Source organism: Podarcis muralis, chromosome 17 (genome assembly GCF_964188315.1).
Source record: "Podarcis muralis chromosome 17, rPodMur119.hap1.1, whole genome shotgun sequence".
Taxonomy (NCBI): Eukaryota; Metazoa; Chordata; class Lepidosauria; order Squamata; family Lacertidae; genus Podarcis; species Podarcis muralis.
Window position 1 is genome coordinate 39,015,980 of NC_135671.1, and position 24,783 is coordinate 39,040,762.

At 48.7% G+C, this 24,783-nt stretch overlaps 2 protein-coding genes across 7 annotated transcripts in view; one reads left to right on the forward strand and one right to left on the reverse strand.

Moving 5' to 3' along the window:
* The first annotated feature begins 526 nt into the window (after positions 1 to 526).
* Positions 527 to 7,058, forward strand: LOC114587521 (caveolin-3-like). The gene is made up of 2 exons (XM_028711901.2): positions 527 to 770; positions 6,048 to 7,058. The coding sequence occupies exons 1-2, from the start codon at positions 630 to 632 to the stop codon at positions 6,396 to 6,398; spliced, it is 492 nt and encodes a 163-aa protein (XP_028567734.2). The 5' UTR covers positions 527 to 629; the 3' UTR covers positions 6,399 to 7,058.
* Positions 7,050 to 24,783, reverse strand: part of ARHGAP4 (Rho GTPase activating protein 4) — a 42,133-nt gene continuing 24,399 nt past the window's right edge. For 3 of the 6 annotated variants that reach the window (XM_028711894.2, XM_028711897.2, XM_028711900.2), the window contains 15 exons: positions 23,222 to 23,416; positions 22,639 to 22,723; positions 21,846 to 21,873; positions 21,518 to 21,605; positions 18,490 to 18,550; positions 18,224 to 18,301; positions 16,511 to 16,645; positions 15,903 to 16,008; positions 15,562 to 15,792; positions 15,296 to 15,372; positions 14,563 to 14,716; positions 11,643 to 11,729; positions 11,304 to 11,459; positions 8,798 to 8,879; positions 7,050 to 8,673 (listed from right to left, as the gene is read on the reverse strand). In XM_028711894.2, coding sequence (XP_028567727.2) covers positions 8,446 to 8,673; positions 8,798 to 8,879; positions 11,304 to 11,459; positions 11,643 to 11,729; positions 14,563 to 14,716; positions 15,296 to 15,372; positions 15,562 to 15,792; positions 15,903 to 16,008; positions 16,511 to 16,645; positions 18,224 to 18,301; positions 18,490 to 18,550; positions 21,518 to 21,605; positions 21,846 to 21,873; positions 22,639 to 22,723; positions 23,222 to 23,416 — 1,791 coding nt within the window. In that variant the 3' untranslated portion in view covers positions 7,050 to 8,445. Of the gene's footprint in view, positions 8,674 to 8,797; positions 8,880 to 11,303; positions 11,460 to 11,642; positions 11,730 to 14,562; positions 14,717 to 15,295; positions 15,373 to 15,561; positions 15,793 to 15,902; positions 16,009 to 16,510; positions 16,646 to 18,223; positions 18,302 to 18,489; positions 18,551 to 21,294; positions 21,323 to 21,517; positions 21,606 to 21,845; positions 21,874 to 22,638; positions 22,724 to 23,221; positions 23,417 to 24,783 lie in introns of those variants that run through there. The other 3 variants (XM_028711895.2, XM_028711896.2, XR_003704303.2) reach the window with 3 other exon arrangements.

Sequence of the window (24,783 nt, forward strand, 5' to 3'; positions counted from 1 at the left end):
CCAGGATCAACATTATATGCTCAAACCATCCTATCCAGAGCAACCAGGCTGCTGAATTCAGCACCAGCTGAAGTTTCTGAACTTTCTTCAGAGGCAGCCCCGTGTTTAATGCAGTGCAGTAATCTAATCTATGGGTCCTCTGTCCTTTAACATTTAAGGTGATTGGTTTCCCTGTGCTGTAATCAGGAGCAAAAGAAAAAGGGAGGAGAGATATTTTCCATTTAAACAAGATATATGTGACCCAGATATGACAGATACCCTTTAATTTTTTTTCTGAAATCCTGGCTGCCACCTGGATAGTTCTTTTCAGCTGGATGGACCCTGGACAGAGACCCTTCATAGCAACATTCTATTGCAATTATTTTATGCTATGAAATAAAAAAGAGATAGAGCCATTAACTATACCATAAACTATACTAAGCCTTACCAAAAAAAACCTCTGCCCTACCCTAGAGGCAGATGCATTCTGGCTTTGAAGCAGACTATTTTCAGAACAGACTCCCCTATCTGTGGACGGCAGTCCAGACGGAGTCAGCAGGTGGGGAGAGGGAGCTCCGTCCTGACAGCCAGTGACAACTGGCTGGTGCTCTTCAGAGGGAAAGGAGCTAAGCAGGGAACGGCCTGGAGCCATGGCCCAGCAAGGAGGAGGAAGAGAGGAAGAAGAAGAAGAAGAAGTGACCCTGGGGAAGATAGACTCCCGGGACCCCCTCACCAAAGAGATAGATCTGGTGGAAAGAGACCCCAAGCAGATCAACCAAGAAGTGGTAAAGGTGAGAGCATTCCTATTTTAATGGCAGAAAGAAGCACTCCTGAGGATGCAAAATGACGAAGTTCCCTTTAGACTGAGAGCAGATGGAGCGAGGAGGTGGGGGTGGGAGGGTGGGCAAAGCTTTCAAAAATAGCCCAGGAACAAAAGAGAAAATTCCTTCTGCAGATAGCACCAATGCTCCTTTGCAGTAGCTTAAAGAAAGCAGAGTGAGCTCTCTATCCCCTGCCCCCTTACGATATTCATTTGTGCACCAAGTGAGACTTAAAACTTGAGGGATGTGCTTTGTCCCCCATCCACCTCCCCAGAACCCTAAAGTCCACAAGCGGGAGCCGGGTGCAAAAGTTGTGAAGAGAGGGGGAGATTAAGGGACAGTGCTCCTCTGAGGAGCTTGTTTTCAGTGCCAGAATTGAGCTCACAGCCCTTTCAGGCAGAAGATCCACCCCTCCTTTCCTTGGCAAGCTTTCTTCATTTCACCAGCCTCTCTGGGGTGGGTGGGTTGCTGCTGTTGTGAAAACAATTGGGACCTACTGCAATACCTGTAGATCCTGATCAACCTTCTGCTCATCTCTGCTATGGCACAAAACTCCCCTAAAAAAAGGGAGAGTGGCATATATGCCCCAAGGAACATACAATCTAAAAGCGCCTTGAGCATCTCATATTGAGTCAGAAAGGCAGGACATTAATGTTGTTCATAATATATATAGCAAGGCGAGAACAGAAGAATAGGGATGGGTAGTGATGAGCAGCAAATGCAGTTACTTAGATGAAGAATAGGTCAGTGGCTGTTTAGGGCCAAATGTGGCCCTCGGTTGCTTCCCATTTGGGTCCCAGCACTGACCCACCCTTTCCCTCCTTCTTCTGAGGAGAGACCCAGGCAAAGGTCTCTTTAAAGCCCTTTCTCCTTCCAGTATAAACAGCAGAAGCTCTTCTGCACTCGATCCATGAAGCACTTCACCAACTGAGATACAAACAAAAGCCCAACATCTGTTGCAATTTGCTACAGGGAAAGAGAGTAGATTCTCCAAGAATCCTTTCGTCTGTGGGCTCACCCACACTTCCCTTGGTCCGAGAGGTTTTTCTTTTGTTCTGCTGCTTTTCCCGGGAAAGCCCACTCTTTACTGCTGAATTGGAACAAACATCAATCAGGTTACAGCAGTAAAAGGCAGGTTTAGGACCTCAGAGTTGTGGCTGAGCCCTGCGTCTGGGTGGATATGGCCATTGAGCGAATGCTGCTGTCCGTTCAATGCTTATATTTGTTTCAGAACAACGTCCTTGTGGACAGTTAGGGCTGATCCATATTTCCTCTTGTGCCGCTGCTTTCCCCTGCTCTTTAGCACTCAATTGGAGCAAAAGGCAGCTTAGGTTTTCTGCGGATTGCCATTTGCTCCGATTTAGAGCTAGAGTGGCTTTCCCTGGGAAAGGAGCAGGGCAACCACCCAGACCCATTGGTTTCTCGGCACAGGACAAGCTGAAGTGCGGATGAGCCCTTAGTCGCCAAGGGATGGCTTTGGGGCAGCTGTAGTGAAGATGGCACGGCAGGGGAGGAAGAGTCAGCTAGGTCTTCGCAGAAAAGGTTGGGCTGGGAAGAGGATTTGAAGAGGGAGGGAGAAAGAGGTAGGAGGCAGTTTGTTGCCTAAGGGCAGTGAGAGAAAATGGCCAATGTACTGGTCCTCTCACGGAGCCAGAAACAGAATGCAGATGCCTTAGCTGACACCCTCATTGCATTTATTTCAAAGACATGAGCCTCGGGTGCAGGACTGCAAAGCTACCTACAGCTAAAATTTCCATAAACATGAAATAATGCTTTTGTGGAATAGAATTAAAACAGGAGAGTGAATGGGAGATCTCAAAGGCAGCTGGAACAGTCCTTCAGCCCATAGTGGCAGTCGCTTCCTCCTAGTTCATCTTTAGAAAGAATTGGTCACCACCAAAAAATTCAGAGTGGTGGCTATTTCTGTAACTCAGGCCCACATCCGTGTTCATTTCTCCCAAGCACCAGAGGCTCATGGGAGTTCACAAGTAGGAACTGGCAATTGGTGGCCATGGGGCCCTTTGAGAAATGCTCTTTGGTGCCAGATCAGGGGCATATGATTTGCTGTCCATTATATTGAGGGAGAGCGGACAGGGACCCTGGCTTGCCACTCCAGTTGTCCTCAGGAACTGGGGCAGGGTGGAGGAGGTCCTAAGAATAAGTAATGCAATCTTCATCTCCCGGCGGACTTACTATAACCTCACCTATTTGTTGTATAAAAAAGATAGCCAGCTTCCTCACTTGATTCCTTGTTTATCCTGCCTTCCTGCATGTTGCTCAGAGCAATGTTCACAGCATAACAACAGCCCTGTGAGGTTGTTTAGATTAAAAGGAGCTAATTTGCCCCAGATTGCTAAAAGAGACACTTGCGATATTCCACATATTACCTTATTGGCCTGAATATTAGCCGCACCCGAATATAAGCTGCACCTTTAAAATTCAAGGGGGGAAAGGAAGAAGAGACAATACCTGAATATAAGCCGCTCCCTTAAAATTCCGCAGACGCTCACTCCCGTTCTGTTTTACACTATGTCTGCAGCGATATCGTAAAAGCCAATTTTTGTAAGGTTGTTAATTTAAGACACACTTTAACTTTTCATGGTCAGAATTTGGGGAAAAAAAGTGAGGCTTATATTCAGGCCAATATGGTATGTCATGCACCTGAAGTGAGTTTGATTCCCAGTGACTTCTTTTTCCTGCATCCACATCATACATTTAAAGCATACAACTCCCCTAAAATATTCCTGGGAACTGTAGTTTCCCCACCTCAGAGCTACAGTTCCCAGCACCCTTCAAAAACTACAGTTCTCAGGATTGTTCTGGGCAGTGCATACTTTTGAGTACCTCCAGAAAAAGCACTGCTTTGCAGGGAAAGCCATGTGCTCTAATGTGTGGTGTGCACTGACAAGGAAGTGGTCAGTAATGCTGTGGGTTCATGAATTTTACTAGCCCGTGTATAGCCTGGAAAAGAGAAGGAAGCAATCCTTTCCATATGCAAGTGCTTCCAGTCTTACAGGTCACCTCATGGCAATTCTTACTCCCCATAGGTGACCAGGCAAGTGGTGTGGTGTTTTTTCATTGTACTCCCCAAGGCTCCAAGCTGTGTGTGTTTGTGTGTGTCTGTTCATTCCAACTGCAGTGGGGAAGCAAAGCCTCCTCTCTCTGTGCTCCATGTTTGGCCCTCAGAAGTAGAACTGGATGCAGTTCTCTTTTTAGCTTTATGACTCTGTCAACGGGTGGTTATCCCACCGTGCAAGGAAGGTAACAAGGCTATAAAAAGGACAGATTGAAAAGAAGAAGAAAGAAAATGGCACTCTGGAAAGATAATGCTGATGTTTAATCCACTTAATGCTGATCACGTTGCTCTACCTTTGAGAGGTCTGCTCTCATCTCTTTACATTTTAATCTGACTTTTGCTCAGGATTTAAAATACAGTCGTACCTTGGATCCCGAACGCCTTGGTACTCAAACGTTTTGACTCCTGAACGCCACAAACCTGAAAGTGAGTGTTCCAGTTAGCGAACGTTCTTTGGAACCCCAACATCCAACCGGGCTTCTGATTGGCTGCAGGAGCTTCCTGCAGCCAATCAGAAGCTGCACTTTGGTTTCCGAATGTTTTGAAAGTCACACGGATTTCTGGAACGGATTCTGTTCAACTTCCAAGGTACAACTGTACGCCAACCCTGCCCTTCTTGGCAGAACCTGGACAGCTCCCAACCATTAAAAGCAGTCTGTAAATTCACACTTTTTCTCTAATCTAGGATGGATTATGATCAATTTGCACAGAAGTCCAGGGACTATTTTAGTGCTGGGGACAGAAAACCTACATGACAATCCTTCTGCCACAAATGAACATGTGTGGGGGGGTGCAATGCACCAGGAGGTTCTACCAGAAGTTCCCCTGGGTTTGGTCTCATCAGTCTGATCTGTCTGCCGCCTCTAATGGTGGATTTCAACTCTTTTGACTGAGGCAGGTGCCTCTTCTTGGTGCATGAGAGGTCTGCCTCTGCAAGGAGATTAAATAGGTGTGCTTAAACAACAGTCATAGCTCTGTAAAGGCTCTGTAGAGCCAGTAAAGGCAAGTTTCCCAAGGAAGGAGGTTTCACAGAACCAGCCAAAGGAGCCAACTGAGGTTTCCACACAGGAAATTGCCATCCAAAGCAAAGATTTTCTCCTGATTACCTGAACAGCCCAAAGGATTCATATGGTTAGGAGAGATCCTTGAGGTAAGCTGGACCCAAGGCCACAGAGAGCCTTAAAAATCACTACATTGCAGTATGTTAAAAATTTGCCCATGTAATCCGAGGAAATGATTGAGGAAAATAGAAAGAATGAAACATGAGAACATAGCCAGAATAACATACAAGAAAGGCCAGTCGGCTGGGACATATCCTGCTTGGGACAGAATCTTCCCCAAAGGTGTTTCATCCTCATGTACATTTCTGACCATTGATTGTGGACCTCCTGGCTCTTCTAGAAGTGGGTGCAGAGCCAGGGCAGAATGACAGGCCACCTAAGAACAAAAGATCCCATCCAGTTCTCACAGGGGCCCAAAAGGTGTCTGTGAGCAGAACCTGAACAGAAGAGCCCTCTCCTCGTGGTCTTCAGAGGCACTATCATGGCAAGTGGCTCCTGCTAGCCATGTCCGTCATGAATTTGTCTTTTAAAGCCATCCAAGGTGGTGGTCATCACTTCTCATGGGAGCGGATTCCATAGTTTAACTATGAAGAGCTTCCTTTTGACTCTTCAGATGTTCATGATGCAAATGTGTGTGACAAAACATAGTTGGCCACTTGTCAGGGGGAAAGGCAGCTTCCTGTGTGGAACAGCTTGGAGTACTGAAGCAGCTGGGATGGGAGGTTGCGTAACCCTATCCTGACGACTGCAACTCCCCACATAGGGTAGAAGACAAATGTCTGTGAGGGTGAGCACAGGCTTAGAGCTTCACCAAGAGGAACAACGGCTTTGGGGAGGGGATTTTCAGCAAGCACCGTCTCTTGCTGTCTCTCTGCTCATAGCCATTCCATACCAGAAGCTGCTTTGGCCTGGCCATTTTGTGACATGCAGCTGTGTGAAATGTCTAGCTAAGGGCAAAGAGCACTCATCCATCACACGCTAGGACCCAGATGTGCAAGGCTGGTTGCAGCTCCCCCAGAGGCAGAGATGCTCAACAAGACTTTCTAAAATTCATATCCTGGTTAAAATTAAGCCCTGCCTGACTCATGGCTTTTTTCCCTACCTTGCCAGGTGGACTTTGAAGATGTGATTGCTGAGCCAGAGGGCACGCACAGTTTTGACGGGGTGTGGAAGGCGAGCAACACCACTTTTACTGTCAGCAAGTATTGGTGTTACCGGATTCTGTCGGGGGCCCTGGGCCTGCCCCTTGCCCTGCTCTGGGGCTTCCTCTTCGCCTGCATTTCCTTCTGCCACATCTGGGGAGCCATGCCTTGCATCAAGAGCTACTTCATAGAGGTGCAGTGCTGTGGGCGCTGCTATGCCCTCTGCATACGCACCTTCTGCGACCCGCTCTTCGAAGCTGTGGGGAAGGTCTGCGGCGACGTCCGAGTGGCCCTGCGCAAGGAACGTGCCAAGGACTGAGGCTCTGTTTGGGACCAGGACAGGACTCCGGGGTTTGCCTTCCTCCAGCTAGAGGCCTGATCTAGGTGGGAGCTTCCGGCTGGTGGAGCTGTTCCTCTAACTCCCTGTCCTCCACATGCCAAGACAAAGTGGTGGTCTGGAATGGGAAATCCAAATAGCAGCCCCTAAACACACACACATGACAGAATCTAGTGGGAAGTACTTTGCAGAAACCTCAGCGATTAGGCTGGCATGGCAGGCGTTCTGAGTAGGATATGCCCTATGCATCTGTCTGTCTTCTATTTGTGCCCCATGAAGCAGCCCTCTGTCTCACAGTGTGCCACAGTATGAATTCCTTTGTGTACAGAATTAAAGCATCATGTCTCATGTTGCGATTAGCTCCATCCTCTCCTAGGACCGACAGTCACAAGACATAAGGTTTCATCCATCTATTCTCTCGTCCCTTTGAAGCTGCGGTGTGCCGTCAGGGACAGCCTTTCAACACTTCTTTTTCCAAGCAGGGGAAACAGCAGCACTGTGGCAACTGCACAGTTACAAAAACCCAAGTTCAGCCACTAGTGTCAATTCCTGCTTTGAAAAGAAAGGTGACTATTTTCCTTTTGTTAAAAGAAACAAAAACAAATCTGCATTGTATGAAAATAAAGCCCAAGAGATCCTTCAGTGTCGTGTTTATTCCATAAAAAAATTCTGGCTGGAGGGTGCTATCTGCGGAGAGTTTACAAATCCAGTTTATTGCAAGAGACAGCAGGGGGAGATCACAGTGCAGAATTGTTTCTGGTAATGGAGAAGAGAATCAATACCAGGGCTGTGTGTATGCTGTGATTCTGTAAGAGAACCAAAAAGGCACAGGATGTGGTACTGGGCACCAAATTCCACTTCCTGAGAATCTCAGCTGTATTTTTTAATAAAAAAAATTAAAGCAAGTTTCTAGCCTTAATGGCTGCAGAGATATGCTTGAAAGTGTGTGGTCCAAAGCCTGTTGATATTTTAGAAGCCACAGGAGTGGCTTAGTAAGATTTCCATGGGGAGGAATCTCAGAGCGCTGTACTGATGCTTCCCCCTCTTTTTGACTAGCCCAAGCAGAATAAGTTATGAAAGAGACTCCACGCAAGTTTGCTTGATTTGCATAATTTATACAGGTTGAAGAATTCAGCTTTTCTTGGCACAGAATTTTAAAGCCTTGAGTTACACACAGCCCTGATTAATACTGAGCAGCTCAGACTTTTTATTTAAAAAAAAGGAGAGAGAGGAACAAAGTAGACCTTCCTTGAATGCAAGGGAAATATTGGCACATGGATGCCCTCCCCCAACTATGTCCCCTTACTTATTGCCCCAATGTAAAAGGGTGATGCGCACAGGGATGAGGTTGCACCGGGGACAGCGTGGGGGGGAAGAGTTTTACAAATCCAGACAAATGTGAGAAGCACCAAGGGATACATTGCGGGGTTTGGGAAGCGAGGGAAGAAGAGAACACAGCTGGCGAGGGCTTGTGTGAATCATGTCAGGAACAGAACACACATACAAGAGAGAGAACCCTCCTTTTCAACCCCTTGCATTGTAACCCACACTAGTCACTATTAGCCCCCCACCCACCCGCCCTTAGCCAAGAACAGATCCAAAGGAATCCTGGTCCCCCACCTCACCACTTTCACATGCAAATCCAAGTGCAAACCATGGGTAGCAGAGGAGAGGCGGAACGGGTGGGGGCAGACAATCCTAAAAGTTGCCATATGTTTAAAGCAGCTCCCCACCCCCACCCCGACACACACCCCCACCCGAATCCACAACATTAAAACTTCCAGACTCGCCTCCAGGGTGCACAAGGACACTGGATAGCAAATTCTGCTTAACGCATTTGGCTTAAAATTAAACTCCCATAAAAATCAGATCGCCACCCTCCCAAATCGTTTTGTAACAGGAGAGAGAGAGAGAGAGACACTCACACATCTGCCCTGAGTTGGTATTCAGAAGATGAAGGGGAAGGGGAAGATTATCACAGTATTGGGCAAGACATGTTGGGGACACTTCCCCCCACCCCAAGTCTGGCTCACTCTCCGTTCCCAGAGGATTTGAAGACCCCTCTGCCCCGCAGGAGCACCCTGTTCGAAGAGACCGCCGTTTTGGCAGGGATGGCTCCCTTCTTGCCAGTGGGGGTGCCCTTTGGGAGCTCTGGCTGCTCAGGGTGGGGGAGGGCATCGTCAGCCCCCATGTGCTTCAAGCCAGAAGTTTTTCCAAGAAGTTCCTTGAACACAGAATCCATATTTCTGGCAACCTCCTGAAAATTGAGAAATAGAGAAAAAGACTGGTGAGGGAGCAGGGCAGGTGGGGAGGGGAGAGGAACTGCAGAGGCAGCAGAAATGTTCTATGAGGAGAAAGAGAGAAAATGATTGGCACTTTACCTTATCTACATCCACCCGTTTCTCCATCAGCCCCTGCCTCTCTGAGCTGTTGACTCCCCAGGGCCGTGGGCTAACTTCTGGCCTGGGGCAGAGCAAACAGAACAGAAGAGAGTATTAAATTTAAGACCTCCTATTGTCCCTAACTGCATCATCAGGATTCTAGTCCACATAGTTAAATCTCTGCACTTCTCTGCTTGCCTCTCAGCTATGTTGTTCTGTGCTTCTGTTTCCCAGAGTGATGGGAAGTTATGGGCAGGGTCACAGGGCACATTTCCTTGGGGGAAGAGTATGCTAGAGACTTAAGGTGCCTTTGCATTTTGCAAATTACTTCTCTAACCACAATGACAAGTGTGTGTGTGTGTGTGAGAGAGAGAGAGAGAGAGCACTATCAGGCTACACTATAAATCTATGGAGGGACATTCCTTATCTTTGTGCAACACAGGAACAGATTAACAGAGGTAAGATGCCTTTACTTCTATTCTAGATCTCTGTTCCATACAAACTCAAATACTGCCTGCCTCCTTTGCTTTTTTCCTGACACTGCTCTGACAAGGCTTATGATGTCAGTACCAGCATTCCTTATGTTTTCAGCAAGCTGTTTCTCTTCAGCATAAAACTCACTTTGCTAAATTCTCCCTGATCTTTCCAGCATCATCTTACCTGCACCTCTGCTGCTCATTTGATTCTTCTTTCCCTACTAATGGATCCCTATGGCTGGATCCGCTCAAGCAGTGGCAGAATGAGATGGCAGAATGGACTGTTCCATTTCAATCTGCCTACAGAGGAAAACCATTTTTGAACGCTCTCCCATATATATATATTAGATTTCGACTTGCAGTGAGCTTTGTTGTTTTTTAGTGTAAGGAAGCATTCATGGGTCCCATCGGGTCCCATCCAGCTCTACAATTCTATGATTCTAATGAGAAGCAACCCGCCTCCTTCTCTTCTGCCCTGGGCAAGGGCTTCCCATGGACCTCACACACTGCTCTGATGCCCTGAGCACACCCAGCTGAAGGAGGACAGACAGACAGCAGATTAATTCTTTATTACAAAGCATGAACTTGTGGTAGCTCCTAAGGTGCACCAAACACTCACGTACGCTTCTGGTGGCTAAGCAGCTGGCATCCCCTCCCCAGGCTAGTGCTCCAAGCTGTTGAGCAGAATGGTGGCCACATCTCCACCCAAACTTAGGTACCGTATTTTTCACTCTATAACACGCACCAGACCATAACACGCACGTAGTTTTTAGAGGAGGAAAACAAGAAAAAAAAATTCTAAACGAAACAGTGGATGTATGATTTTTGTGGTTCATGCTGTGGCCACAGACATGTGATCTGACAGTGAGTTTGGAGTAGCCCAATGCAAAAATCCTGAGGATCCATGTGGATCCATGCTTTGTAACCACGTTTTTGCACCACTGTGACCCCAGGCAACAGTGGGTGCGTGATTTTTTTTGGTGCAAGATGTAGCCATGGACATGCTATGTGATCTGATGGTGAATTTGGGGTGACCAAGTGCAAAAATCCTGAGGATCCATGTGGATCCGTGCTTTGTAACCACGTTTTAAGTGGGGAGGGAAGGAAAAGCACTCAAGGGACAAGGAGCACGCATGGGGTGTGTGGAGAAGGATGCTGCTGATAATGCTATTTAGCGAGCTGAGTGGGGAGGAGAGAGGGACAGAGAGCCTGCTTGCTTTAAAGGAGCCAACCGGACAGGAGCCGCTTACACTCGTGTAAGCGGCTCCTCTCCTCTCCCGCTTTGCTCCTTTAAAGCAAGCAGGCTCTCTGTCCCTCTCTCCTCCCCACTCAGCGGCTCTTCTCCCACTTTGCTGTTTCAAAGCGAGCCACGGAGGAGGGAAGGAAGGGGAACCATGGATCCTCTGCTCACAACTGCAGCAGATTCCCCCTGCCACCCGTAGGCATTCGCTCCATAACACGCACAGACATTTCCCCTTACTTTCTAGGAGGAAAAAAGTGAGTGTTATGGTGCAAAAAATACGGTACTCTTGCCTGACAGGATGTGTGCAAACAGCCTGCGGCTTCTCCTACATGGATGTTGCCACTGTGCCTGCCTCTTCGAACCCCTCCTGGTCCTTGGAGACAGCAGGGAAGAAGACGGAGGGGATTGGGGATTCTACCAGCCACCTCTCTCAGGAACTGTCTCTTCCTCTGCTCCTGGCGTGTTCTGCACCTCCTCCCCTGTCTCCAACTGCTCAGCCTCTTCCCCTTCCTCCAGTCCCGACTCCTGCCTCGTGGGAGGCACAAAACCCCACAAATGGCTGAGCCCTTCCCCTGCCTCTGCTGCTACACACTCCTCAGAGCCCTGCCAGTCCCTGACACCTGGCAATACAAGAGTCATAGAACTGTAGAGTTGGAAGGTCCAGCCCCCTGCAATGCAGGAATCTCAACTAGATCATACATGGAGAGATGGCTATCCATCTAACGTGCATTTGCAACCACGGGGAATTTCACCCACCTACCCCTGCTTTCTTCTTCATTGCTCTCACCTTTCAGTTGGGTGAAAGGTCCTGGAGTGGGCAGGCTGCAGGAGGGGGAAGGACAGGCGGCCCCCATCCATGAAGGGCGATGCCAGCTTGCGGATGGGGCTGCTCCCTCCACCACGCTGGCGACCCCCACCACCCGCATCCGAATTCATCCGCAGCCTGGGAAAGAGAGAGAAAGAGCATCTGCTTATAAGACGGATCCAGCCCCAGGGTGCCCAGGCACAGCCATCTCTGGGGTGGAATGCAACCGTTCCTACAGGTGCCGTCATCCTCCACCACGCAGCCAGCGCTGAGATGCTGCCACTTCCTGGGAAGAGGTCTGTCTGCCACACCTTCTCCTACCTGCTGGCGGGTTCAGGGAGCGGCTCATCCACAGAGGGTCCCGTGTCAATCTCTAACCTGGAACTCCGGGGGCTAGATTGTTTCTCGCTGCCAGGGTAAGCGACAGGGGGAAATAGAAACTTGTTAAAAAAAGCCGGTGGGAGGAATTTTCCTCCCGAGCTAGCCTACGGTGCTTCCCCACAGTCACCTTTCTAGAGGTCCTCAGAGCACGGCCACAGTGGGGAGCTGCAAACACTAACTTTGCTTAGCCCACCCATGAGGAACAGGGAGTCCTGAAGTAACTATTCAGCACAGAGGGGCATCTACCCAGCACTTCCACTGCTGTAAGGACCCTGCCCTTTTATTTTTCTTAAAACAAACAAGCTTCTGACACAGCATACACAGCATATATTTAAAGCCCATTGCTTCCTGCAAAGAACCATGGGAACTGTAGTTTACCCTGCCAACAGCCACAATTCCCAATAGCCTTAACAAACTACAGTTCCCACGATTATTTGGAGGAAATTGTGCACTTTCTATGTATGTTGTGTATGCACCCTAAGTCTCTAGTCCTCATTATGGCACACAAATCTTGGAAATAAAATGTCACTATATAGGAGCATCACGGGGCACCTGTTTCCAGTACCTTTATGACTCTCTGTTGCCCATTAGTTCTAAATATCCATGGACTTTCCTCCTGAATCTTGGTCTACACATGCAGCTGAGTGCTGGTGCTTACCTTCAAAGCCCCACATGGCTTGGGACCTAGAAACTTGAGGGATTGCCTTCTCTCACATCAAGCAGCCTCAGAGGTTATGTATCAGGTAAACCCACCAAGGGCCCCTGAGGAGAGCATCTTTTTCGTAGCGGCATCTCACTGGTGGAATTCTCACCCCAGGGAGGCTCGCCTGGTGCCTACACTAATATATTTCTATATCAAACCCCTTTATGCTTTTACCAGGCTTTTAACCTCCAATCTATTTCTCCTCCTTGTTCCCTGGGGCACAAACATATCAAGCACTGCTTTTCAGTGTTTCTGTTAGTTGATCTACCCAGGAAATTTATGATTTAAGGGCAGTATACTTTTTAAATAAATAGAGGCAGCAGAATAAGGGCCCTAGAGTCCCAGTGTGGTAGACTGGATTGTGCTTCTTCAGGCTGCAAATGGAGCAACTTGCCTTTTAAAAAACATTCTCTCACATAAAAGAACTCCATGCACGTGAAAATCTAGGACCGCAGGCAGAAAAGTTCTAGCTCAGCCTTCTGTGTTAGTTTTCTACTTGCAATCTCTTCTTCTTCTTCTTCTTCTTCTTCTTCTTCTTCTTCTTCTTCTTCTTCTTCTTCTTCTTCATGTCATTTCCCACCCCCAGCCTGAACCAATGCAGCCCAGTCTGCCACCTAAGGACTCTATGACCTCAGGCTCCTGCATGCCTAGGGCAGGCCTGGCACAGCACCATCACAGAACATCACAGCTCTTCAGCTCTGTAAAAGGCTGCTTCGTGGAACAAGGTCAAAAGGTTCCTTAAAGAGACAGGCACATTTTAACTCACAACTGCACTTGTGGGTTCTGGGCAAAATGCAGAACTCCAATGATACAGAGAGGAGAATGCAACCCAGCTCCCACTCACCCGCAAAGTAATCAAAGGAAATCCATATCAGCCTTAATTGGGCTGAGGGAAGCCACAGACCCTTTTCCTTCCCCACAGGCTGCGGTTATTGGTCAGTGGTAAACGTGGCCTGTCTTGTAAACAGCTCCTTTCTCTTCCGCAGTTGAGTCCAGGCATGGCTTCAGTGCTGCAGGGGAGGCCCTGCGTAGTCCCGCTGAGACGGCTCATACGTTTTGCGCCACTTCTCATCCCACAAGTGACCCACAGGAACCCGCATACTGTGGTCCAGCATATTAGCTAGTGACTGGCAGCCTGCTTGTATGGCTTCAGCCGTTCTTTGTCAAAAGCAGTAAAAAGAGCCACCTCAGCAAAGGAAAGTGTTTCCCTTCCAAAACAGGAAAGCATTTACAAGGTGCCACAACCAACTGCCTGGAACAATGAGGTGCTGTATATATAGTAGGGCAGCCCCAAAGAAACGATAAAGACGAAGGCTGTGGTAATAGGGCAGTTGATGGTGCCAGAGGTTTCCATAAACTTCTTTTGGCAAACCCGCCCCCAAGAGGGAGGGAATGAACCCTTCTTCCAAATAAGACAAGTGAACTGCAGTTGCTGGGGGGCATAAACAACAGCCCAAGAGTGGAGACACTCCAACATTCAGGCAGGACGCCATTCATGCAATTAGCAAGTGGCTTTTTATAAAGTAAATTGCAGTCAAAGGGGAGAGGAATCCAGAATGTGGCATATTAGGCAGGGGGGGGGCAGGGATGTAGCTTTAGTTCTTTGCCCCCCAGCCACATCCCTCATCTCGACCAGGCCCCACATGGCTTCTACTGGCTTTTGAGAAGGAGCTCCTCCCTTGCGTTCCCAGTGTCAACAGCATAGGAACACAGGGGAGCTGCCTTTTAATGAATCAGACCAAAGGTCCACCTCAGTCAGTATTGTCTACATGGACTGACCACCGCTGTCCAGATTACAGACAGGGTTCTCTTCTGGCTGGGACCTGGAGAGACCAGGGATCCAACCAGGTTCTTTCTGCATGCAAAGTTCTGTCACTGAGCTACCATATCTATATAGTGATATGAACTGGGGCTGCAGTGGGAGATGAAGAGTTAGGGACCCACTAGCACTCAACCCAGGGAGTGCACTCATCCAGTGCTTTGGTAGATTAGCAGAGGGGACTTTGGGAAGACTTCACCCTCAGCTACCTTGATGCTTCCACTTCCCCAGCTTATTTCATTAAACCTAGCTTAACAGTTTAGGAGTAAGTAACTCTCTTCACACGGGCCAATTGCCACTCTCTTCCCCAGGTCTTCCCTTCAAGGTGTGCCACTCACCTGTCAGGCAGGACAATGGGAGGCACTAGTCCCCGGTTGTTGCCACGCTCACCTCGCCGCCAGCCAACTGGGCCCACTCGCTGTGGCGTAAAGCGCTCCTCATGTTGAACCGCAGAAACAGAGCGAGGCACCGTCTCGGACTGGGAGTCACACTCTGGGAGGGCAAGAAGGCACAAGACCAGAAGCTGGACATATTCTCAGTTTGGGTCTGGGCAAGATGTTTCTGCAGATCCCAAAAGGAAACATGGTGGCTTAAACGGAGGACTGAGGGCTCTTCCCAAGGACCTCGCCCACCTCAGGGTAGTTGTCAGTTGCTTGTGATAGATGCCAAGGCAAAGCCTGAGCTAGACTATGACCCCAGAGAATTCTTGGTGACAAAGCAGATCTAGCCAGTTTTGGTACTTGCGTGTCCATAAAAAAAGAGGGGGCATCCATAACACATTATTAAACAGGAGGTCAAATATTATTTCAAGTGGGTTCTGAAATGGCCATTGTTATTTTATGGGTTGGAATAATGTATACTGTAGGGGTGCTCACCTAATATTATTGTGACAACCTGGAGGTGGGCTGGTATGTATCAGTACTCTCTGTGGGTGCATTTGTGACCCAGGCCAAGTCCTTCCAGTAGCGCTGCCTTCAGTAACTGGAATGATGGGCAGATTTGGTCCTACCACCTGGGCTGCAATCTGGGGCATATGGTAACCCCAGCTGCACATAACTCCCCACCACTCACCATCTTCGCTAGCTGGTGTTTCGGGGGTCCCCTCCGTCTCAGGCTCCTCTGCTGTGGCCTCCAGTGGCAACACATCACTGTCAGCAAGAAGGGGGGAAATAAGAGAGTGTGACAGTTACCATTTCCTTGCAGGGGTCTTTCCAGTGGGACGGAGGAATGAGCATTACCAGCTGCGCTGAACCACATGCAAATTTCTCACACACACAACAACGCCTCACTGCTCCTTTGCTCACAGCACCCACCCTCTCCCCATCGCCCCTTCATACCAGTACTCCTCCTCAGCCAGGGCCATGACCTTCTCATACTGGGGTCCGGGCAGTTGGCTGGTCCCAGGGAAGATGGCCTCGTGATGCACAATCAGGCACTTAACCACCTCGTTGATGTGGGGCTGCACCGACACAGCATCCTGGCCTGCAGGGACTGTCACCAAGGTAGGGCCAAAGCACACAGCCAGGTTGTGGGGATCCATCATGTTCTCATCGCTATAGTGAGACAAGCTGAGGGAGGAAGAAGGTGTGTGTTACAGGGGAGGGGCCTCTCAGCCCCAGGGAGCGCTCTCTCTCTCTCTCGCCATCTCCATCTGGCCACCCAGCACCTGGATACTCACTGGTTGAGGAAAGCAAAGAGGTACCGCAGGACCACCAACACAGCAGGGGGGAGCTGGGAAAGGAGAGCCCGGAGGTGGGAGATACGCTCGGCCGAAGATTCGAGCTCTGAGAAGAGACCATCAGAGGGGGCAGCATGTATAGGACTTGGATTCACATAAACACACACACAAAGAAAGAGGCCAGGAGGTCCCGCACTTGAGTCGGGATTTGTAAGCTTGCTGAGCAAACAAACACACAGCAGAAGTCTCCAGTTCTTGGTCTGCCTCCTCTTGCTTCTTGGTGTGTTATTTGTGCTTTAACCTTCAGAAGTATCTGAAATGTTTCCATGATTAAGTCATGCCATTGTTCCAGCAGCTGAGACCTAGAGGCTTTTCCATTCTGCCCAGCTGAGAGTCTCAGCAGCTCAAAAGCTGCTCCTCTTTCCCCTCACTTCCGTTTGTCACTTCTGTACAGCACTGCCAACATTGGGGACTATAAGCTGTACTAGGATCGAGTGTGTGTGTGCCATAATGTCAATCCTATGCACGCTAGTTACTATAGGCGCTCTATATCAACAAACAAACAAGAATAATGAAACAGGGGTCTGCACGTCTGCGCACAAACTTACGGGCTGTTGCCAGCAGCTCAGGGACAATGTCACTAGGAAAGAGTGGCTTCTCCAATCCCCGAAAATACAGTTTCAGCACTCCAGCTACGGAATCCAAGTCATGGTGCATGTAGCCATCTCCCAGTGGGTCCTCGCCTGGTGAAGAGGGAGCAGTCATTACAGCAATCCCTTTCTTAACCTTATCACATGGTCTCTTATGAACCCAAAGATCTTTCTCCCATCTTTTTACTTTGGCCTTCAGTGGCTGATGGTACAGTGAGTTCCAGAAACATTGCTATGGTCTAGTTTTGTATGTTTAGGCTGTTCTGAATTATTGTTGCATTTGCACTTTTTAAAGTAGTATTTTGAAGTTTTAAATGACTCTAATTTATATTTTATTATGTCGTGACTTAATTTTGTGAGTACAATTTTTTTCTCTTGAAGAGCGTGATATAAATCTGTTTACTGATCATCTTTGGACCGCTGTGTTGCAGGAGCAAAAGCATCTGGACGCAGGAGAGTGTCTTTACAATCCCTCCTCCTCAGCCATGAAACTTCCTGGATGAACTTGGACAAACTAGCCTCTCCCACTAACCTACCTCAAAGGGCTGTTGTGAGCATAAAGGAGGAAAGAATTTTGCATGGAAATTGTATTGAGATTCCTTTGGGGTATGATATTTAAAAAGAGAATGCTATAGAAGAAATAAAGACATAATTGTGTCAAGGCAGAGTGACTGATTTGGAGAGATAGGTGGGTGTCTGCAGAGGAAGTCATCCTAGGGGAAGAGCGATGGATCAGTGGGTAGAACCCAGGCTTCATAGGCACATACATGCAAGCTCAACTGCTGGAATTTTCAAGCAGGGTTGGGAAAGACCCCAGGCTGTTTGAATCCCTGGAGAGCCCCTGCCAGTCAGTGCTGACAAGAGGGGGCTAGATGGACCAACAGTCGGACTTGCTATGAGGTAACGTCTTGCATTGCCTTTAGCCTAGAATCACCTCCCACTAATCATCCCATTTATCTGCAGGAAAGCTATGGTGTAAACTTTTACTGTTAGCCACCCAGAGAACCTTAGCTATTGGGCATCATATAAATACTGTAAACAAAATAAATTGAGAACTAGGCAATGAAGAAAAGGCCTCCTTGCACTTGCTCCATGGCTCAGGTTAAACGCCCAAGCTCCTTTCAGAGCCAGCACACTGACTTCGCTCTTCCCCTGCACATCAGCTATGCCTTCCTCCCTTGGAGCAACATCCTTCCCCTGACTCCTTGCTGCTGTACATCCTCTGCTCATTATTTTGTGCCCCATGGGAAACTGTGACCCCCACCACTGCCCTTTCCCCTCCTTCTGGCAAACTCTCAGGCTCATCAAATTTGCCCCCTACTCCTCTCTCTCCGCTGCACACTTCAGCACCTTTCACGGTGGCTCCCCACTTGCAGAAGGCTCTCCCCAGGGAGGCTCGCCTGGCGCCTTCATTACACACCTTTAGGCACCAGGCCAAAACATTCCTCTTCCGCCAGGTGTTTGGCCGATTAGCATTCTACAGCTTTTTTAATGTGCTTGGGGACGTGGGGTTATTGGTTTGTCTTTGTTTTATTACGCATTTTGCATGCTCATTTTGTATTTTGTTTTTGTTGTGAACCACCCTGGAATCTTCAGGTGAAGGGCAGAATACAAACGAGATGATGATGATGATGATGATGATGATGAAGAAGAAGAAGAAGCCTCACTCACCTTTCTCAAAGGCATTCCGGATCTCTGATACCTGTGCTTGGGACCCTGGCACTCGAAAAATACCTTCATGCTGGAGCCCTGGGGAGAAGAAGAAGAAGACAGGTCGGGGGAGAGAACCCAGTCACATTTCCAGCAAGGAAATTTCCCCTTCCTGCTGGGATCCACTCACTGCTCTGCGCAAGTTGGAGATCCATTTGAAACCTGGGAGTCTGGTCCACATCCCCAAAGGGAAGCATTTGCTGGGAGGGGAGAGGGGCTCAGCTTACCATGGAGATTGATGAAGCGGATGCAGCTCTCCACGACAAGGGGGACAGCCTGGCCTGAGCTCTGGAGTTACGGAAAGGAAAGGAAAATGTCACAGAGCAGCTTCATCACAGAACAACCAGGACTGTGTGGATGCTCCCTTTCCACAGGAGCCCATCAGAAGCATAGAGCGTAATTTGGGGGGCAGAATTCAGCTTCCTGATAATCCCAGCTTTCATTTTTTTTTAAAAAAAAGTTTCCAGCTCTCTTGATTGTGAATATACTTATTTACCGTATTAATACAGTAATTACATTTATTTTCTCCCTTGGTCAGTATAGTGTGGAAGGGACATTGCCAGGTCAGCGTTTATCTTAGCCTTGGATTCATTACTTGGCCTTAGGCCAACCACTCTCCAGTCTCAGCCCCCCATCCTCAATATGGGAAGAGTAATGCTGACCTACTTTACAGGGCTGTTGTTAGGATTACTAGGATAAGAGATAATAAATGAAATAATGGAAATGCTATATATATGATTATTACTATTGTGATTATTATTATTATTATTATTATTATTATTATTATTAATTTCCATAGTGTTCAAGCCCTAAACCTATTTCCCAGAGATGCAAAGGCACAAGCAGGTGATCTCTCACCTTCAGCTCTATAAAAAGCAAGGGTTCTCTCTCTGTGTCTTATGTATATATATAGAGAGAGAGAGAGACTACCAGCTAGTGCAGTGTAGAATCAGACTGCTGGGAAGACCTGGGTTCAGATCCCTCCCCCTGCCCTGCCCTGATGCTTGGTGGGTCGCCATGGGCCAGTTGCTGTCTCTCAACCTAAGCTGCCTTACAGTGTTGCTGTGAAGGCAAAATGGAAAGCGGAAGAAAGAGAGGAGAGCCACCATGTGCACTACCCTAAGTTTCCTGACGAAAGGGTGGGATTTAAATGCAAATCAGTCCATCAGATTCCTAGTGGCTGGGGCTGGTCTTCAGTGCCTTATGCAGCTCCTCGCCTCCCCAAGGTTAGCAAGACCAGAATGAATTGTGCACAATTTCCCTTTGCCTTCATGACTTCGGTTTTACTTATAGCAGAATTATTATTTTTTTCAGAGCAGTATATACACAGCTCTGACCATGTCCCACCTAGGAAAATGGCTCCAACCTGTCCAGAATATTATTATATAGCTCCAGGTTATGAATACATACCCACTCCTATTATTGTTACTGTTGTTATGCACCCTACAACAATGAAGAAGCGACTCTTACAGATGTGCAAAAAATAAATGCTAAGCAGGCATAAGTGGAATCTCTCATTTACATGTCATTCCCCTGCGCTGCAAATGAGAGAGACCTCTGAATAATGAGGAAGAGTCTTTACAGTCATGTCAAACTCAAGCTTATTGGCACTGACAAAGCAAAGAACAGTGTAATGGCCTAGAAATCCCACTAGATGGTGCCAGAGTGAATGCAATTCTCCCTCTAAGGCGGGGGTGATCTGGAGAGCACCAGGGCATGAACCATGGCATGACAGGATGTCAAACATTAACTTCCCTCAGTCCTGTCAGGCCACTTAGGGGTTTCCAAACAAGATACTGGACCACCATGAGGGATGGGAAGTTGGTGCCCTTTTTTATTTTTTCACAAGAATAGGTCATGGGGCTGACACACTATTGTCTGCTCTTTGCATGTGAGATTCAGTCCTGTATACCTGAAGGAGCGTCTCCACCCCCATCATCCAGCCCGGACACTGAGGTCCAGCTCCGAGGGCCTTCTGGCGGTTCCCTCCCTGCAAGAAGCAAGGTTACAAGGAACCTGGCAGAGGGCCTTCTCTGTTGTGGTGCCCTCCCTGTGGAACGCCCTCCCAGCAGATGCAGATGTCAAGGCAATAAACAATTATTTTACTTTTAAAAGACAACTGAAGGCAGCCCTGTTTAGGGAGGTTTTTAATGTCTGATGCTGTATTGTTTTTAATATTCAGTTGGAAGCCACCCAGAGTGGCTGGGGTATAAATAATATATTATTAGTAGTATTATTATTATTAGTAGTAGTAGTATTAAATATTGTTTGCAGGTGTGCATGGGTGGGGCTACGGGTTCAAAGAGCCACAGAGCTGCCCCCGCTGTGTGTCTTGCTCCCCTCTTCCTGGTAATGTCTGTGTGAAGAGATGCCCTCATGCTGTGCACTTCTATCCCTGAAGTGATGTCACACATGTTGCACATTGTACATGCTCTCTCAAGCTCACCTCCGTGGGAAGGACTTGGCTTTAGCTACCAGAAATCAGAGGTGGAGCTTAGGTGATTTCCCCAAGCCATTCTGAGGGCTCGGGAAAATGTCCCTGACCGTCCTGGCCAGCCTTTCCCACCCGACTAAAGCTCTCCCCCCCTCCCCGCCGCAATCTGAAGCACACTCTCCTCCTTCCATTTCAGTCAGTGGATTGGAAGGGGCCATCCACTCAGGGTAACATGTGGTTGCAACATGCAGTCGCTATTCATCACAAGCGCAGGCCGAGAGCTCCCTGTTACAAGCAAACAAAGAAGAACAACAAAAGGAGATTGGAAGCAGCATGTGCAAAAACACACAAGCAGGGAGGAGTGTCACACACATGCACCCACAGGGATGCAGCTTCACACACCTCGGTGTGCAAAGCATGCACACATGCAAAGGCAGCACTTCATCTTCCCACAAACACTTGTGCACAAGTTACACACAACAAATATGTGCAAGCTCTCTTCACAAAAACTAGCGAAGCATCCTCTCCGTGCCTGTCGCATTGCTGGTCCCCTCTGCCCTGCCTGCCCACCCCTGCCTCCCACCCCCCCGTCATGTACCTGCTTCCGTGTCTGCAGCCTCCTCCTCCTTGGGGCAGCACGGACAGGAGAGACAGAGTCAGCAAGCACATGGCAAGCAGCGGGAGCAGCGGGTGCGACTGGGAAGAGCCAGAGGCAAAAGCAGGGCCAGGGAGGCAGAGAGTTCTTGGACTAGGCAGAGGGCAAGAAAGCGGGGCTGGAAGGAGCTGGGCAGGAGGGCATAGCTCAGGGCAGCAGCCAGTACCTCCAAAAAGGCCTGCAGGTCACCCCCGAAGAGCTTGTGGTGGCAGCACGAGGGTGGGCGGGAACGCCGGACGCGCTGGGACTGTGGCCTGGAACCAAGGTTTGTGTAGGGTGGGGAGGAAGGAAGATGTCAGAGACTCCCCCAGAGCTGGAACTGGACTCCTTCCCATAGTTCTGCTTGGTTCCTCAACCACAGAATACACAGTGGAAGCCTTCACTGCCCCACCGGGCACAGGGGAAGGGGCAACACGCAGAGTGCCCATCTCTCCACCCCCAACACTGCCATGTGAGTATCCACCATTTTCATGACCCCTTCGGCTTCCTTTTACCTGGCCAGTTCTCGGTCCACAGCAGCACCTGGCAGAGCAAGGAAATAGAAGACAGGGAAGTCAGCACCTGGAGTCCTGGATCTCTGTGGCCATGTCTACCCCTCACATTTATGGTGAAGACCAATGTACACAGCTTCATCAGCAAGCATGGGATGGAAGCACCTCCACTTGCCATTTACAGCCTGCTCATTATCAGAAAGTGGAATTGCACAGATTGACACAAGAGCTAGCCAATGAAACGAGGCTTCTTCCTCTCCTGCTTTTTTAAGCAAGACTGTGCACAGTGCTGATTGGCCAGCACTTGTTTCAACTATAAAAGCCAAATTCTTCACCTCTTGGAATAGTTTTTATAGTGTTCTAAAACAATGTAAAATCCTAAATAAGTTTAAAATGCTGAATTTAAATGTGCCAGCTGCTAGGAGTTTGAGAAGGGTAAGAGAAACAGGCAGCCTTCCTAAAGTATGATTTGATGCACGCACTGGGTGTGTCTTTGAAATGAGTGGAGGTGAGGGAACAAAGCTCCTCTAAAAAGGGACCTCTGTCTTCACCCTGACGCTGGAATACCTGCAATCACTTTTCCTATAAGAAACCCTGGAGACGGCAGCCTGGAGGATTCTTAGCTCAGATCCTCAGTACTTCACAAACTCTTGGGTTTATTTGCAAGAAAGGCTGGCAGTTAAACAGGTATAAAACTACAGATAATTTTTGTACTCCAAGCCATCCCGAATTCCCATGCCTCATCTAGCCCAAGGCTACAGTGCCCAGACTGGCAATCTATTCCCCACGTTCTCACCCTTCTCTATCGCCTCCTTCATCTGGTCATGCTTTGCTTGTAGTTTGGTTTGAATGCTTCGTCCGGAGAGATATTCTTTGAATTTCTGCACAAGAGACACCAAGAAGTCTGTTATCAGAGAAGACAGCAGGGAGACCTCAGGCTCTAAGACAGAAAGAGGGGCTGGGATTACAGCTCTGTCCCTGGGAAGACCTGGAGAAGCCTTCCGGAGGCAAGAGGAAGAGAAAGGGACCTCACTCGGGACAGCCTTGCCATGGCCAACAGGGGCATAAGTTCTGGTGGCCTAATCAAAAGTGGGGGCGGGGAGAGATCTCCAGAGCAGGATCCACTGCATGACCACAGCCTGGAAAGGTATCTGCTCCCATGTCAAATGCAAGGGGTCCTGTGCTTGGCTCTCTTGCTCTTTTCACTTATGCACCACTTTCCATCACAGAACGTAGTGGTCTGGACTGCATAGGTGGGACTTGCAAGAGGCTGATGAGGAGCCAGGCCCACATTTTGGGTCATGGGGATTCACCTTTAGGACACCATCTATCAAAACGGCTTTGAACGTTCATGGTTCTAAGAATCTTTGGCTGTGTACCATGATGTAGAAGCTCTCCGTCTCCTGCTGGTTGGCCCGGCGCTTTGCCAAGGCCTGCTTCCCACCAGCGTCAGAGCCGGTAGACTTGAGCGACTCCGTCGACTGACAGCCCTGAAAGGCATCCAGTGCTTCTGGCTCCTCCACTGCCAACAGGTCCACCAGGCTTTGCAGGGTGGCCTTCAGAGTCTTGTTTACCTGTGGAAGGAAGCAGAAAACTCTACACTGAGAGCCATTGACAGTGGAAGGTACCTAATGGACTGCTGGCACTTAACAAAGGGAATGCAATGTTCCCCTTATAATACTAATGAAGGAGCTGGGAGGGCGGATGGAAGGTGAATGATTATCTTTCCCCTGCCCAATAATTGTTCCCTGCAAATGACCCCCAGCTATTCTTTTCTCAAAGGAAAAAAGCAACAAGAAGGAACCAAAACCTAAGTAAAGTCATGGGGGCAGCTGACATTGTCAAATCAGTGGGATCAGGAAGAGTTATACTCCAGTAAATTATTATTATTATTATTATTATTATTATTATTATTATTATTATTACACTGCCCATCTGGCTGGGCTTCCCCAGCCACTCTGGGCGGCTTCCAACAAAAGATTAAAAATACATTAATAATAATAATAATAATAATAATTTATTATTTGTACCCCGCCCATCTGGCTGGGTTTCCCCAGCCACTCTGGGCGGCTTCCATAGAAACCAAAAAACACTAAAATATCATACATTAAAAACTTCCCTGAAGCCTTAAGATGTCTTCTGAATGTCAGGTAGTTGTTTATCGTTTTGACATCTGATGGGAGGGTGTTCCACAGGGCGGGCGCCACTACTGAAAAGGCCCTCTGCCTGGTTCCCTGTAGCTTTGCTTCTCGCAATGAGGGAACTGCCAGAAGGCCCTCGGAGCTGGACCTCAGCGTCCGGGCAGAACAATGGGGGTGGAGACGCTCCTTCAGGTATACTGGGCCGAGGCCGTTTAGGGCTTTAAAGGTCAACACCAGCACTTTGAATTGTGCTCGGAAACGTACTGGGAGCCAATGTAGGTCTTTCAAGACCGGTGTTATGTGGTCTCGGCGGCCGCCCCCAGTCACCAGTCTAGCTGCCGCATTCTGGATTAGCTGTAGTTTCCGAGTCACCTTCAAAGGCAGCCCCACGTAGAGCGCATTGCAGTAGTCCAAGCGGGAGATAACTAGAGCATGCACCACTCTGGCGAGACAGTCCGCAGGCAGGTAGGGTCTCAGCCTGCGTACCAGGTGGAGTTGGTAGACAGCTGCCCTGGATACAGAATTGACCTGCGCCTCCATGGACAGCTGTGAGTCCAAAATGACTCCCAGGCTACGCACCTGGTCCTTCAGGGGCACAGTTACCCTATTCAGGACCAGGGAGTCCTCCACACCAGCCCGCCCCCTGTCCCCCAAAAACAGTACTTCTGTCTTGTCAGGATTCAGCTTCAATCCATTAGCCGCCATCCATCCTCCAACCGCCTCCAGGCACTCACACAGGACCTTCACCGCCTTCACTGGTTCTGATTTGAAAGAGAGGTAGAGCTGGGTATCATCTGCAT

Excerpts from the sequence above, each read along its gene's own strand:
- LOC114587521 (XM_028711901.2), top strand. The coding sequence starts at position 630 with ATGGCCCAGCAAGGAGGAGGAAGAGAGGAAGAAGAAGAAGAAGAAGTG. Across the intron at positions 771-6,047 it reads TCAACCAAGAAGTGGTAAAG|GTGGACTTTGAAGATGTGAT; the intron begins GTGAGAGCATTC and ends CTACCTTGCCAG.